This window comes from Nomascus leucogenys, chromosome 24, assembly GCF_006542625.1.
Source record: "Nomascus leucogenys isolate Asia chromosome 24, Asia_NLE_v1, whole genome shotgun sequence".
Classification (NCBI taxonomy): domain Eukaryota; kingdom Metazoa; phylum Chordata; class Mammalia; order Primates; family Hylobatidae; genus Nomascus; species Nomascus leucogenys.
In genome coordinates, this window is record NC_044404.1 from 24,150,669 (window position 1) to 24,166,216 (window position 15,548).

General features: G+C 49.0%; 1 protein-coding gene across 3 annotated transcripts in view; it reads right to left on the bottom strand.

Annotated features, from left to right (window-relative positions):
* Nucleotides 1-372: 372 nt before the first annotated feature.
* The window catches only part of IFNLR1 (interferon lambda receptor 1), a 33,434-nt gene continuing 18,258 nt past the window's right edge, over nt 373-15,548 (bottom strand). Inside the window, exons 4-7 of one of the 3 annotated variants that reach the window (XM_004092214.2) lie at nt 7,730-7,872; nt 5,654-5,813; nt 5,231-5,361; nt 373-4,095 (exon numbers count right to left, since the gene is read on the bottom strand). In XM_004092214.2, the coding sequence (XP_004092262.2) occupies nt 3,331-4,095; nt 5,231-5,361; nt 5,654-5,813; nt 7,730-7,872 (1,199 nt within the window). In that variant the 3' untranslated portion in view covers nt 373-3,330. The remainder of the gene's footprint in view (nt 4,096-5,230; nt 5,362-5,653; nt 5,814-7,729; nt 7,873-15,548) is intronic. The other 2 variants (XM_003271613.2, XM_003271612.2) reach the window with 2 other exon arrangements.

Below are 15,548 nucleotides of genomic sequence, written 5' to 3' on the forward strand. Positions count from 1 at the left end.
TCGTGATCCGCCCGCCTCGGCCTCCCAAAGTGCTGGGATTACAGGTATGAGCCACCCCACCTGGCCGACCCTTGTAGTCTTAACAGCTAGGTTTCCCAGAGGAGAGGTGACGAGCCTTTGAAAAATAACAGCATAGGCCAGAAACGGTCACTCACACCTATAATCCCAACCAACACTTTGGGAGGCCAAGGCAGGAAGGATTGCTTGAGCCCAGGAGTTTGAGACCAGCCTGGGCAACATAGGAGATTCCATCTCTACAAAAACAAAAAAATTAACCAGGCCTGGTGGTGCATGCGTGCGTGACAGAGTGATAGCCTGTCTCAAAAAAAAAAGATAAGAGCATACGCTTTTCCATTCAATTAGACCTTTTTCCTTTAAAAATAGAGCTCTTTATTTAAACAGTTTAGGGTAATACCAACAAGCAGTAGGATATCATTTAAATATGACATAAACATAGAAAAAAAAAGAAATAAATACAAATACATAAGAACAACATATACTGTTAGTACTCTAAAGTGATACATGTTGCTTTCACCTAAGGCACTAACACTTTTCACGGGATGTGCTTCCAGCGCAGGCCCAGCCCACACCGCGCAGCTCCCACCTGCTGTGCATGTGAAAGGGCTTTGTAAACAGTTAAGTGCTGACCACACAAGGCAAATTATTATACTGATTATCATGCCCTTTCCTAATGCGTCTCCCAGCTTTTTGTGAATGACTTAATGACGATAAAGGAGATGGAGTTCAGAGTTACTGGAAAACTTAAGCTATGTCAGAAATTAAACTCTGGAAAAAATTCTTTAAAAAAAATAGCAAGGTTTGGCTGGGCGTGGTGGCTCACGCCTGTAATCCCATCACTTTGGGAGGCCGAGGCAGGTGGATCACCTGAGGTCAGGAGTTCGAGACCAGCCTGGCCAACATGGTGAAACCCCGTCTCTACTAAAAATACAAAAAAATTAGCCAGGTGTGGTGGCAGGTGCCTGTAATCCCAGCTACTTGGGAGGCTGAGGCAGGAGAACCACTTGAACCGGGGAGGTGGAGGTTGCAGTGAGCCGAGATCGCACCACTGCACTCCAGCCGAGGCAACAAGAACAAAACTCCAGCTCAAAAAAACAAAACAAAACAAAAATAGCAAGATTTAAGAATAGAAACGGAGTGGTTATTTCATACAAGCCTAAGATGATGCTGATGATAGCTTTTACTTTTTTGAAATTACCTCCATGAAGCAGCTCGGCTGGTTCCAGAGAGAACATCGGTACAGGTCTGGGAATTTCCCTGGGAGCTGGCCCCAAGCCACAGCCCTCCCCAGTTCCGTGGTTTGTTTGTTCTTCCTCTTCTGGGCTCAGTCATCTGGACAAGCCTCACTGCAGGGAAAACCCCTGGGGAGACACAGGTGTGTGTCGTATGTGTGTATGCGTGTGTGTGTGTCCCAGCAGCGGTGAAGGCCTCCTGACCCTTAGAAATCCTGGCTGTGACCTTCATATTTTACTGACATGGACAAGGGGTCAGAGGTTGGCCCGGCTGTGCAGAGATTGAAGCTCTCACCCTTGGGGATGTGCACAACAGGTCATCAGAACAGCACTGCTGGGCGACCTTGGGCAAGTGCCTTTGCCACCCTGGACCTCAGCTCCTTTGCAACAAAAGGAGTGGTTTGCTAACTTTTTCTTGAGTAGTGGAACCCCTCTAAACAAAACCTCACGTGGAAAGCCACAGTATGTAAATCAGGGCACAGTGAGGCTGCTCTGGTGAAAGTGGGAGGTTCCTATAGCCCCACAGCGCCCCCTGCAACTGCAACCCAAGGCCTTTGGAGGACACGGTTTGAAAACCCCTGGATGAGATGCCCTAAGAAGCTTTCCCAGTTCTGCCATTTAATGCTGTACCCTTGTGGTGGCTTTAAAACAACACAGCTCTGTGGATTCAATGGCTTTGAAGATCCCTTCTTCACAAATCCAGAAACGTTAGTCCTGGCAGTTTGAATGGCCACAGAGCCAAGATTGTTCAGATCCTCCACCACAAAACACTTCGGTCCTATGGGTGAAAACTCAGCTACGCTCATCTATATTCAGGTGGGTGTAGGTTAACTGAGGATGCATCAGCATCCCCAGGTAAGGATAGTCACCTGAATCTAGAAGGCATTGGTTTCTCATAACTGGAAGGGAGAATGGGACTTCTAAGGACCACAATAGTCAACCAAGGGTCTAACGTGCTGTCCACACAGGGATTACAGGCCCAGAAGTCCGATTCCTGCCACGTTACTGTCCTGCTCCAACAAACTGGGTCCCTAGAAGGTGGAGCACTTGGTTCCTCCCCTGGGAAGCAGGTTTCCCATTGCTGGGTGAAGGCGGAGAGACCAGGGTCCCCTTGGGTGGGGCTCTGGCTTCTGAGAGCTCACTCTCCTGACTGGGAGGCAGCGAGGGTAGAAGGAAGGAGGTAGACTGGGGATGAGACAAGCTGAATGGTAAGTGCTCTCAGTCACTCTGGGTTTAGGGACCACAGGTGGGAGACGCCCAGGGGTCTCCTGGAGCCTGGATAGATGGAAAATTCTACCGGCCACCATGTAGACAGCACCAAGGACACAGCAGGCTCTGTGCTGCACACATCTGAGATCCCCTAGAACCTCACCACACCCAGGCGTAGCTGCAGATGAGGAAGCCGAGGCAGAGAAGGAAGGTGTCTTTCCCAAGATCACACAACCAGTGAACAGCAGAGCTGGGATTTGAACCCCGGTCTGTCTGACACTAAAACCGTACAGTGCCATGACTCCAAAGACCAGGATTTGAGGACAGCCACCCTTCCCTTCCCATCCAAAACCCTCAGCCAACTGGATTTTTATCTGGGCCTAACCTAGGGGACCCATGAATCAGGAGGCTGAGCCCTGGGATGGGGGAGCTCAGTGGCTGCTGGGAAAGGCATGAGGTATAGCAGGTGTGCCTCCAGTGGTCTCAAGTTCCAGAGGGCCCCTTGGTGGTGTCCGCCCTTGATGTCCGCAGTGGCCTGACCTCACCTGTTTCATGTTGTCCGGGGATAATTTTTCCCCCTGGCCTGTCACCCTAGGGATAATGGGGGTGATGACACCCCACTAACCTCTGACCTCAGCCCACCCTATATCCACCCCTCTTGTAGCTCAGCCTAAAGGGGATGGGTCACAGGAGGGAGGGGCATCTTATTGCTCAGCCCGATGGGCAAACAGCCGCTAGGTGGGCTTCCGGGAAGTGCAATGCCCCTCCGCCGCCCAGGGGAGGTATGGAGGCTCTTGAGTTTCTTGGGAAGCCCAGTAGTCCTTGCAAAGGCAGCAGCAGCATCAGATTCGGTGGGAAGCCGGGGGACAGCTCACCTGGCCATGTAATGCCCCAGTGTCCGGCCCCTCTCCTCGGTCCTCTGGGTGCTCTCAGCCCCCCAGCTGCCTGCATCGCTGTCCTCAGTTTCTGATTCCCTCGCCTCCTCTTCCTCCTCTTCCTCCTCAGGGCTGCTTTCCCAGCAGAAGGTCAGTGTCCGAAGAGAAACTAGGGGTCCCCCAGGGACCAGATTCGTCTCCGGTGGTAAGGTGCCCCAGGTGGCCCAGGAGGAGAGGTCATCTTTTGAGGGCTCTTCCAGGAAACCCGAGTCCTTGGAGAATTCAGGTGGTGGGAGAGATTCTTGGTGCCCGTCCCCTTGGCCTGGCCCCTTCTCAGCCAAATAGTCAGAGGACCCAGCCCTGTCCCAGGAGGAGTCCACAGTGCTGGCCCAGCTTCTGTCTGAAGAATCCCAAGCAGAGGAGCCTTCGCTCGGGACCAGAGAAGCCCTGGGCCTCCCTGAGTCCACCCCACCAGCCTCCGAGTGCCCTGGAACCTGGTGCTCTTGCCCCAGGAAAGAAGGTGGTTGAATGTAGGGCTGGAATCTGACGCCATCTTCTGTGTCCTCCTCATCCTCATCCTCATCCCCCTCCCCTGCAAGGTCCTTCTTCCATCCTGCCTGTTGGGTGGCTGGGGCCCTGACTCTAGGCGTCGGCCTGACCCCTCTGGTCAGTTCCTTCTGGGGACAGAGGAACAAGTCATTCACGGACTCTGGTCTGCTGGGCTGAAAGGTTGCCACAGGGTGCGCGTGTCCAGAAAAGTCCTGATTTGGGTAGGGGAGAGAACAGCAGAAAATTTAGGCTTTCCTGAAGCACAATTATCTTCATCTGAATTCCCCTAGAAACAGACCTGAGACAAGGCTTCAAGTGTAAGCAGTTTCTGTGGGAGGTGATCCCAGGACACACCAGATGGGACTGGGGGAGCAGCCAGGAAGCGGGGTGCTATCAAGCAGCTGACCACTAAGGCTACTGGCACTTAATCCTGCTGGGAACCCAGGGAGCCACTGGGCACACGCACCTCAGAGCGATCCCAGAAGCGGGGGCTCCTGGGCTATTTACCCACAGTCATTGTTGAGGAATGGAAGAGCTGGTGGCTGTGGCACTTGCAGCCTACCACATGCAGGGGCAGTGTGGGCTCCAGAGGCCAGAGAAAGCCCACTGGGTGCAGGCGCTGGGAGTTGCAAGTCCAGCTGGTGTGCTCTTAACAGGAAGGCTGAGGGCACGGGTTGTCACCCTGACAGTTAGTGGGATTCTCCCACAGATCCTGGAGCCAGGAAATTGGGAAATGCTCCCTTTGCCACCCTGCCATGATGCAGGGACACTCAGAACCCATCCTCAAAGCCCCCACGCCCATCTGAGCCTCGCCTATGCCCAAGCTGCCCCTGCCAGCCCTCATCTGAACAGGGCCGACCCATATCACCTCCTGGGCTTCCCCTGCCCCAGCTGGCCCCTAGATTCTAAGGGAGAGACCCAGCAGACCAGGGAAGAAACTCCAAGGTCAGCCAGGACACAGCTCATCCTGGGTTAAAGTGTGAACTAAAAATTGGGACTCTTTTAAGATGTCCCCTTTGGTGCCTCCTCTCCTCCTCCTCTTTTGAGTATCTCTCCTGAGGTCCAAGGCCAGGGGCTCTGCTCTCAGCAGCTGACACATCCTTAGCAGAGGTGAAGTTATTTATCTCAAAGGAACTTAAGGCACTTCTCCCTCCTGGGCCTATTTGCCATTTTATTCAGAACTAAATGAATGCATTACTAATGGTGGAAATTCAGACACAAAGATAGATGTTTTGGTCCAAGAGTCTGGACCATCTTGATAGTCTATCTGAACGACTCATAGCTCCAGCCCCACTCCCTTACTCTCAACCCCTCCCCACCTGCCGCACACCCCCAGATTTGCTATACCAGGGCCCGTGGCATCTTTGCCCGCTGAAACCAGGGGTTCCCCATGAGGCTCTTCCAGATCACACCCCCTGCGGCAATTACTAACAGCAGTATCAGAAGTGATGGCAGCACCAGGAAAGCCCAGTTGGCTTCTAAGGAAGGAAAAATAACAATGAGAGAAAGAAACAGTGGCTCTTGTCTACAACTGCACCTGTGCTGAGTGCTTCACATACATGACCCTATTTAATCCTCACAAGAATAAACTCATCCTGCAGACTATGCAAACCAAGGTTCGGGGCGTTATGTAAGCTGCCCGAAGACACACAATGAGTGTGGTTTTAATCCAGGCGAGTCTATCTCTAGGCTCATGCTCTTAACCACTGTGTCATGAAGCTCCCAAGGCCCAGAGGGAAAGTTACCCCTTCTGCACCACTTGGTACCCACCTGGGACCTCCAGCAAGAAGCAGGTGGGCTTAGAGAACTTGCTGTATTTCGGGACACTGAAGGTGTAGATGGTTCTGGCACTGAGGCAGTGGTGTTCGCTGGCAGCTGGCTGGAGGGTGATCTGGACTGGCTGGCCATGGGGAGTGACTGGAAATAGGGTCTGTTTGGAAAAGAAGCAGAGAGTGGCAGAGCTGCTGTGGGGACTGGTTTCACACAGCCAGGACAGAGTGGGGTTGGCAGACACGGTAGGGTGTGTTTTTTTTTTTTTTTTTTTTTTTTTTTTTTGTAGGGGATAGGGTCTGGCTCTGTCACCCAGGCCAAAATGCAGTGGTGTGATCACAGCTCACTGCAGCCTCAAACTCCTGGGCTCAAGCGATCCTCCTACCTCAGCTCTCCAAGTAACTAGGGACTACAGACTCACACCACCATACCTGGGTAATTTTTTAAAATTATTTTTTGTACAGGCAAGGTCTTGCTGTTGCCCAGGCTGGTCTCGAACTCCCAGCCTCAAGTGATGCTCCCTCCTTGCCTGAACCTTCTATTCTTTTCCTGCATTAAAGTTTAAGCATTGAGGAAGCACTTCCCAAGACTACCCGAGTTCTTTTCAGCTGAGTCTCGAGGTAGGGATAGCCATAGTTCAAAAGCAGCCTACCACTTGGGGTTGCCCTGGTGTGCACCCCATTAAGGTCCCTACTTCGAGGAGCAGATTCTTCAGGCTTTCCATCTTGGGGTCTCCTAGTCTATCAGCAGTGGAGGAAACCTCTACAGATGCTGCACTGTCTGGTACGGAAGGCACTGGCCACATGTGACTACTGAGTATGTGAAATGCATCTGATCCACACTGAGAGGTGTTCCAAGTACAAAATACACATCAGATTTCAAAGAAGTAGTGAAAAAGAATGTAAAAGATCTCAATCACTTTTATCAGAATTGCTCATTGAAATGATACCATTCAATTGGATGAAGTAAAATCTGTTATTAAAATTCGATTTACCTGTCTCTTTTTACTTAATTTAACATGGAACACTTAAAACTGCACATGTGGCTTGCATTATATTTCTTTCTATTGGGTAGTGCTGGTCTAGAATATTTGTGAGGTTCTTGAAGGCCCGAACCACGCTGGATTCAGATCTATATTCCCCAGAACCCGGAGTATGCAAAAATCGGGAGTGTGAATGACACTTTAGTGGAAGCAAGAACATTCAAGAGCAGGGGCCCAGGGATCGTCTGTCTGGCCGGCCACTTGTTTATGTAAAAGGTTTTATTTTTTGTTTTTTTGAGACAAGGTCTCGCTCTGTCGCCCAGACTAAAGTGCAGTGGTGCGATCATGGCTCACTGTGGCCTCGCTTCCTGGGCTCAAGAGATCCTCCTGCCTCAGCATCCTGAGCAGCTGGGACCACAAGCATGCGTCACCACACCCAGTTTTTTTGGTTTTTTTTGGTAGGGACTGTGTTTCACCATGTTCCCCAGGCTGGCCTTGAACTCCTGGGCTAAGGTAATCCTCCCACCACCTCGGCCTCCCAAAGTACTGAGATTACAGGCATGAGCCACCGCATCTGGCCTGTAAACAGTTTTACTGGAACCCAGCGATGCCCATTCATTTACGTATAGGCTACGGCTCCTTTTGTGTTATAACTGCAGCGTTGAGTAGTCCTGAGCGAACATATGGCCCACGAAGCCAGACATATCGACTATCTGGCCTTCTTCAGGAAAGTTTGCCAGCCTTGCAGTAAATAAATGCAGCTATACACACACGCATTCACAGAAAACAAATCTGAAATTGGATATACACCAGAGTGATGTGTGGTCATCTCTGGGTACTTTTGGTTTGCTTCTTCGAGCTTCTCTGTATTTTTCAGTTTTTCTGTACTGAATTTGTTGACTCGGCAAGCAGGCCTCCTGTAGGTCATCATACTTTGATCAGATTTTATTAGGGCTGACTGCCGGAAGTCAGGAGTGTACAGGGAAGACTTCCTGGAGGAGGGGTGCAGGAGCAGGCTGGGAGGGTGAGAAGAACCTGAGTAAGAAGGGGTGGAGGAGGGGGCCTAGCCTGGGGGCAGGAAAGGAGCTTCCCACCTTGTTTCCGGCCCCCTCCTTCCAGAATGCCACCTCATACTTCAGATCCAGTGGGGGCATGCAGGGGGGCAGCTGGTACGTGGCATTGGCACTCAGGATCTCCTCCGTCTGGGTGAGCACCAGGACAGGTGGGGCTGGCTCCACTGCAGAAACAGAGCAGAACCTGTCAGTAATCCCGAGGGGCCGCACTGCCTCCATCCCCCAAAACCAGAGAGCTCTCTTGGAAATGGAAAAGCAACTAGCATGTTTCAAACACTTCTTGTGCATCTAGCACCTTATAATCTGTTATTTCAGCCTTGCACTGACCCTGGGAGGGAGATATCACTATTCTCATTTCATAGAGAGGAAAACTGAGGCTTAGAGAGGAGAGGTGACCCGGGCAAGCTCATTGCTGACTTGCCTTCTCTCATGCCATCCCGTCCGCCTGGGTGCCCTCCACATGTCACTGGCCTGGCAGATCCTGCCCATCTGGATTCATTTCCTATTGCTGTCATAACAAATTACCACACATACAGTGCCTTAAAAATGATACAAACTTATTATCTCACAGTTCTCTAGGTCAGAAGTCCAGGTGGGCTCAGCTGGTTCCTCCGCTCTGGGTCTCACATCTGGAACCGATGGGGGAGAAGGCACTTCCAAGCCCCCTTGGGTTGTCAGCAAAACTTAGTTCTTTGTGGCTGTAGGGCTGTGGTCCCTGTTTCCTGGCCAGTTGTTAGTGGTAGCCTCTCAGCTCCGGAAGGCACCCACATTTTTCATCATGTTACCACTCCATGGTCAAACCAGAAATGGCACCATGGAGTCCTGTTTATGCTTCAAATCTCTCTGACTTCCCCTTCTGCCACTTCTCTTCTGCCTCCATCTGGAGAAAGTTTTAAAGGCTCATGGGATTAGATTGGGCCCATCTGGATTATCCAGGATAACCTCACTATTTGAAGATCTATGTCTCAGTCCATTTTGTGTTGTTATTACAGAATATCACAGGCTGGGTAATTTATAATGAACAGAAATGTATTTGGCTCATGTTTCTGGAGTCTTGGAAGTCCAAGAGCATGGCACTGGCATCTGGCGAGGGCCTTTGTGCTGTGTTATCCCATGGTGGCAGGTGGAAGGGCAAGAGAGGGTGAGAGTGAGCCAGTAAGAGAGGGCAGAACTCACTTTTTTCTTTCTTTCCTTCTTTCTTTCTTTCTTCTTTCTTTCTTTCTTTCTTTCTTTCTTCTTTCTTTCTTTCTTCTTTCTTTCTTCTTTCTTTCTTTCTTCTTTCTTTCCTTCTTTCTTTCTTTCTTCCTTTCTTTCTTCCTTTCTTTCTTCTTTCTTTCTTTCTTTCTTCTTTCTTTCTTTCTTTCTTTCTTTCTTTCTTTCTTTCTTTCTTTCTTCTTTCCCTTTCTTTCTTTCTTTCTTTCTTTCTTTCTTTTTTCTTTTTTCTTTCTTTCTTTCTTTCTTTCTTCTTTCTCTCTTTCTCTCTTTCTTTCTTTCTCTTTCTGTCTCTCTCTCTCTCTTTCTTTTTCGTTCTTTCTTTCCTCTTTTTTTTTGTTTGAGACAGAGTCTTGCTCTATCACCCAGGCTGGAGTGCAATGGGGCCATCTCAGCTCACTGCAACCTCTGCCTCTTGGATTCATGCGATCCTCTTGCTTCGGCCTCCTGAGCAGCTGGGATTACAGGCACCCGCCACCACTCCCGGATACTTTTTGTATTTTTTAGTAGAGACAGACTTTCACCATGTTGGCCAGGCTGGTCTCAAACAACTGACTTCAAGTCTTGGCCCCTCAAAGTGCTGAGTGGCATAAGCCACTGCCCCTGGCCAGAACTCACTTTTTAACAATCCATTCGTGATAAACACACTCCCGCAAGACTGACATTAATCTATTCACGGGGGCGGAGTTCTTAAGGACTAAATCACCTTTTAACAGGGCCACTTCTTAATGCAATCACAATGATGATTAAATGTCAACAGGAGTTTTAGAGGGGACATTCAAACCATAACAGTCTATAACCTTAATTAAGATTCCTACTGCCATGCAATACTGACATCTAACATATTCTTAGCTTCTGGGGATTAGGGCAGAGCACCTTTAGAGGATCATTCTGCCTACCATGGTCTTCCCTCTGTCCCCTACCCAAAATCCACATCTCTTTCTTTTTTTTTTTTTTTTAGATGGAGTTTCACTCTTGTTGCCCAGGCTGGAGTGCAATGGCGTGATCTCGGCTCACCGCAACCTCCGCCTCCCGAGTTCAAGCGATTCTACTGCCTCAGCCTCCTGAGTAGCTGGGATTACAGGCATGTGCCACCACGCTTGGCTAATTTTGTATTTTTAGTAGAGATGGGGTTTCTCCATGGTGGTCAGGCTGGTCTCGAACTCCCGACCTCAGGTGATCTGCCTGCCTCGGCCTCCCAAAGTACTGGGATTACAGGCATGGGCTGGGATTACCCAGCCCACATCTCTTTCAAATGCAAAATCCATTCACTCCATCCCAATGTCCCCCAAGGTCTCATCTCATTACAGCATCAACTCAAGTTCCCGAATCAACAGTATCTAAGTCAGAGTCAAATAGACTCTGGGCATAGTCCAGTCAGTACAACTCCCGGGGTACAGTTTCTATCTGTGGGCCAGCAAAACTAAAGTGATCTGCTCCCAACATAAAATGTGGGACAGGCACAGGATAACAGTTGCAGACAATCTGGCTCGAGCATGGGGACATGAAAGGGACAATCAGGTCATGGTCCAATGCAGTTTGAAAATCCAGCCAAGAAAACTCCATTAGGTTTCAAGGCCTGGGAGGAATTCTCTTTCGCTCTTAGCACTACCTTTTGAGCTTCTGGTCTCACCGTCTGAGTCATCCTTCCTTTTCACTAAAGGTAGCAGGTGTTTGCAGCTAAGTAATTTTAGCAGTCTGTATCTCACCAGTAGAAACCGGAGAGTCCAACAGCCTTCTTTGATTTCACACTCTCTGTGTTCCATTTCACCCCAGCTAACAGTGTTTCTGTGGATGTAAACTTCTCAGGAACTTTACGGGTCTCCTATGGATGTCATGGGGGAATCCACTGCATTATTAGACAAAAGCCAGGTCCACAAATCTCTTTTTCAGATAAGCCCTTCTCTACTTTTGGCTCCGGCTGAGATGGCTGAGGGACAATGCTGTTCAGCTTCCTAGAGTCCCCTGGTTTGATTGAAGGGGACTGTGAGTTATAATCTTAATCTCTTCAAAGAGCCTTTTGAGTGACTGGGTACTTTCATCTTTTATATTCTTGAAGTTTGGTACAGTCACATACTTGGCTGTTTCTCTATGTCACACTTTTGGGAGCAATCTCTTTTTTTTTTTTTTTTTTTTTTGAGATGGAGTCTCGCTCTGTCACCCAGGCTGGAGTGCAGTGGCACGATCTTGGCTCACTGCAACCTCCGCCTCTTGGGTTCAAGTGATCCTCCCACCTCAGCCTCCTGAGTAGCTGGGATCACAGGTGTCCACCACCACACCCAGCTAATTTTTGTATTTTTAGTAGAGATGGGGCTTCCCCACATTGGTCAGGCTGGTCTCAAACTCCTGACCTCAGGTGATCTGCTCTCCTCGGACTCCCAAAGTGCTGGGATTACAGGCATGAGCCACCGTGCCTGGCTACAATCTCTTAATTTTATTGTTTTTTGCATAGGTTGAGAACTTCCCAAATCATCAAATCCTGGTTCCTTTCTGTTTAAGTTCTTCCCTCATTTTCTCTCTCTCCTCTTGCATTTTACTATAAGCAGCAGGAAGAAACCAGGCCATGCCTTCCACATTTTATTTGGAGACCTTCTCCGATAAGCATTCAAATTCATCATTTACAAGCTCTGCTTCCCACATGACTGCAGGACACAATTCTGCTAAGCTTTCTCTGTCAGTACAGAACAAGGTTCTTCCTTTCTCAAGTTTTCAATAACACGTTCCTTACCTTGTGAAGCAATGCCTTGAGTGTCCGCGTGTCTACTAACAGGCTCATCACGATGATTGAGGTATTCTTGGAGGGGATTTAGCTTTTCTCTAAAATGCTGCTTGTTTCTTTCTGCACTCTGAGTCTTCAACTTCCACATTCCTACTGATAGTCTGTTGAGGGCCTTCTAGCCTTGCCCAGTGGCTTGAAGATGGAGAGGGCAATGTGACAAGGAATATGGCAGCCAGACAAAACTAAATACACCACCTTTCAAGTTCTAACTAAAATGCCACTTCTTCCATGCAGCCTTCCCTGATTCCCAGGCACCAGGGATCTCTGACCACACTAGTCACCTTTGCCTTGTGTTTGTGGTCAAGGTAAACATGTGGCTTCTTCATGATGCCATCACTTACATGTTTAGGAAACATCCACTGGGTACTGACTAGGTATCAAGCTTCAGGAAGGGAGCTGAGGGGAATGGGGAGATGAGGCCTCCTTGTATCCTGACCTCCAGGAGCTGAAAGTTTGGGGTAAATGAAATATGCAAACTACCAAAAGAAAGTGACCAGGGCCACAGATGAGAGCAGAAAAAGTGTGGAGGGAGTGTAAAGGCGGGAAGGGTCACCTTGGCTTGGGATGTGGGGCTGAAGAATCGAGAAATTCAGGGAGGAGGCAAAAAATTAATGAAAACATTTTAAATCTCTTAGTGTCTTTCCCTTTATTCTTCTAATGTCTTATTCCTACCCATTCAGAGATTATTGTGCTTTGTCTACCATTCTTCTAGCCAGACCGCCTTCCTGTCTGCCTTATTCTTCCTTTCCTTCCCTCCCACCCATCCATCCACCCATCCATCCATCCATCCCATCCATCCATCCATCCATCCATCCACCCATCCATCCATCCATCCATCCATCCATCCATCCATCCATCCATCCCCATCCATCCATCCATCCACCCATCCATCCATCCATCCATCCAACCATCCTTCCTTCCCAACCACCCTTCCTTTCTTCTCAAACATCCTTTCTAACCAATATTTTTCTCTTCCTATGCCTCCTTTCTTATTATTCATTTATACTTCCCACCTTTTATCTAGCTGGTGAGCCTTCTAACCTACTCATCCATTCTTCCCATACATCCATTCTTCTTTTCTCTTCTACCTGTCTACACATCCTTCCTTCTTGTGTCTCCTTCCTTCCTTCCTTGCTTCTCCTTCGCTCCAGCCCTTCCTTCCCTGCCTGGATGTCCTGCTTTTCTTCTATACTGTCTACCCACCCATCTCATCCACCCATCTGCCTTTTCTTCTGCCTTCTGTGATGGTTAAATTTTTTCTTTCTTTAAGACAGGGTGTTGGTCTGTCACCGAGGCTGGAGTGCAATGGAACAATCATGGCTCACTGCAGCCTTGACCTCCTGGGCTCAAGTCATCCTCCCACCTTGGCCTCCCAAATAGCTGGGACCACAAGTGCACACTACCATACCCAGCGAATTTAATTTTTTTTTTTTTTTTTTTTTAGAGATGAGGTCTCCCTATGTTGCCCAGGCTGGTCTTGAACTCCTAGGCTCAAGTGATCTGCCTACCTCATCCTCAAGGGAACTTCCCACCTTGGCCTCCCAAAGTGATGGGATTACAGATATGAGCCACAGTGCCTGGCCTATGACGGTTAATTTTATGTGTCAATTTAGCTGCACTAAAGGATACCAGGTAGATAGTAAAACATTATTTGTGGGCCCATCTGTGAGGATTTTTCCAGAAGAGATGAACATTTTAATCAGTAGATTTGGTGAAGATCTGTCCTCACCAGTGTGGGCAGGCATCATCCAATCCACTGCCGGCCCAAAGAGAACAAAAAATGGAGGAGGAACGGCACATTCACGTTCTCTCTTCCTGAGCTGGCACATCAACTTCTCCTGTCTTGGACATCGGAGCTTCCTGTTCTCAGGCATTTGGACTCTGGGACTTATACCAGTGGCCCCTCCGATTGTTGGGCCTGTGGCCTCGGACTGGGGGTTACACCACTGCTCCCCTGGGCTTGGGCCTTCAGACTCAGAGAGAATCACACTACAAGCTTTCCTGGTTGTCCAGCCCATGACCACATACTGGGGGATGTTTTTGTGTCTGTGATTGCATGAGCCAATTCCCATAATAAGTCTCCTCTTATTATACATTTTTTTTTTTTGAGACAAAGTCTTCCTCTGTCACCCAGGCTGGAGTGCAGTGTCGTGATCTCAGCTCACTGCAACCTCTGCCTCCCAGGTTCAAGCGATTCTCCTGCCTCAGCCTCCTGAGTAGCTGGGACTACAGGTGTGTGCCACCACACCCGGGTAATTTTTGTATTTTTAGTAGAGACGGGGTTTCACCATGTTGGCCAGGCTGGTCTTGAACTCCTGATCTCAAATGATCCATCCGCCTTGGCCTCCCAAAGTGCTCAGATTACAGGTGTGAGTCACCATGGCTGGCCTCCTCTTATTTATTTTTATTTATTTTATTTATTTATTTTTTGAGACAGAGTCTTGCTTTGTCACCCAGGCTGGAGTGCAGTGGCATGATCTTGGCTCACTGCAAGCTCCGCCTCCCGGGTTCACGCCATTCTGCTGCCTCAGTCTCCTGACCAGCCGGGACTACAGGCGCCCACCACCACGCCCAGCTAATTTTTTTTTTATATTTTTAGTAGAGACGGAGTTTCACCGTGTTAGCCAGGATGGTCTCGATCTCCTGACCTTGTGATCCGCCTGCCTCGGCCTCCCACAGTGCTGGGATTTACAGGCTTGAGCCACCGCGCCCAGCTGGCCTCCTCTTATTGTATCTATGTATATTCTATTGGTTCAGTGTCTCTGGATAACCTTGACTAACTTACTTCCTATTCTCCATCTCTCTGTCCACACATATTTCTTTCCTAATAGGCATCTATCCTTCCATCCAACCTCCTTCCTTCCCGTTTTTCCATTGCTTCCTCCTCCATCACCTCCATCCTCCCTTTCTTCTTACCCACCTGTCCTTCCCTCCTTTTATCCATCCACCAAGCCAGCTTCTTTCCACATGAATCATCTCTTCTTCCTTCTCTACCATCTCTTCCTGCTGCCCTGCAATCACTCCGTCCCTCTTCTCTCTTAAAGCCTTATTTTGTCCTTGAACATCGTGAGAAGCCTGGGCAGCAAGTTACAGCTCTCAGCTCTCTGAGGACACTGGGCATTTATCCTCCCCTTGTTACCCGGCCCTGCCCAAGGTCAGAAAGATCCAGTTCATATCTACATCCACCAGTTACTAGCAGTGTCAAGTCCACCGGTTACTAGCAGTATCAAGTCCACCGGTTACTAGCAGTGTCAAGTCCACCGGTTACTAGCAGTGTCAAGTCCACCGGTTACTAGCAGTGTCAAGTCCACCGGTTACTAGCAGTGTCAAGTCCACCGGTTACTAGCAGTGTCAAGTCCACCGGTTACCAGCAGTATCAAGTTTCTTAGCTTCTGTGAGTCTCAGGTTGATGGAAATGAACCTCACAAGTTTGCTGTGAAGATTAAAAAATAGACTGCAAAAAAAAAAGTGCTCTCCTCACCCAATGTCAATACGCGATTTCTGCCAGCAAGAATGGGACAGTTTTTTCTATCATCTTTACCCCCCAGCCCCCACATATTTCTACAGTGTATAGAAAATACTTTTGCAAACAGAATTTGGGTTTTTTTCTTTGTTTATTAATTTTTTTCTTTTGAGACGCTTTGTCGCCCAGGCTGGAGTGCAGTGGCGTGATCTTGGCTCACTGCAACCTCCGCCTCCTGGGTTCAAGCGATTCTCCTGCCTCAGCCTCCCGAGTAGCTGGGATTACAGGTGCCTGCCACCAAGCCCAGCTGATTTTTGTATTTTTAGTAAAGATGGGGTTTCGCCACATTGGCCAGGGTGGTCTCAAACTCCTGACCTCAGGTAATC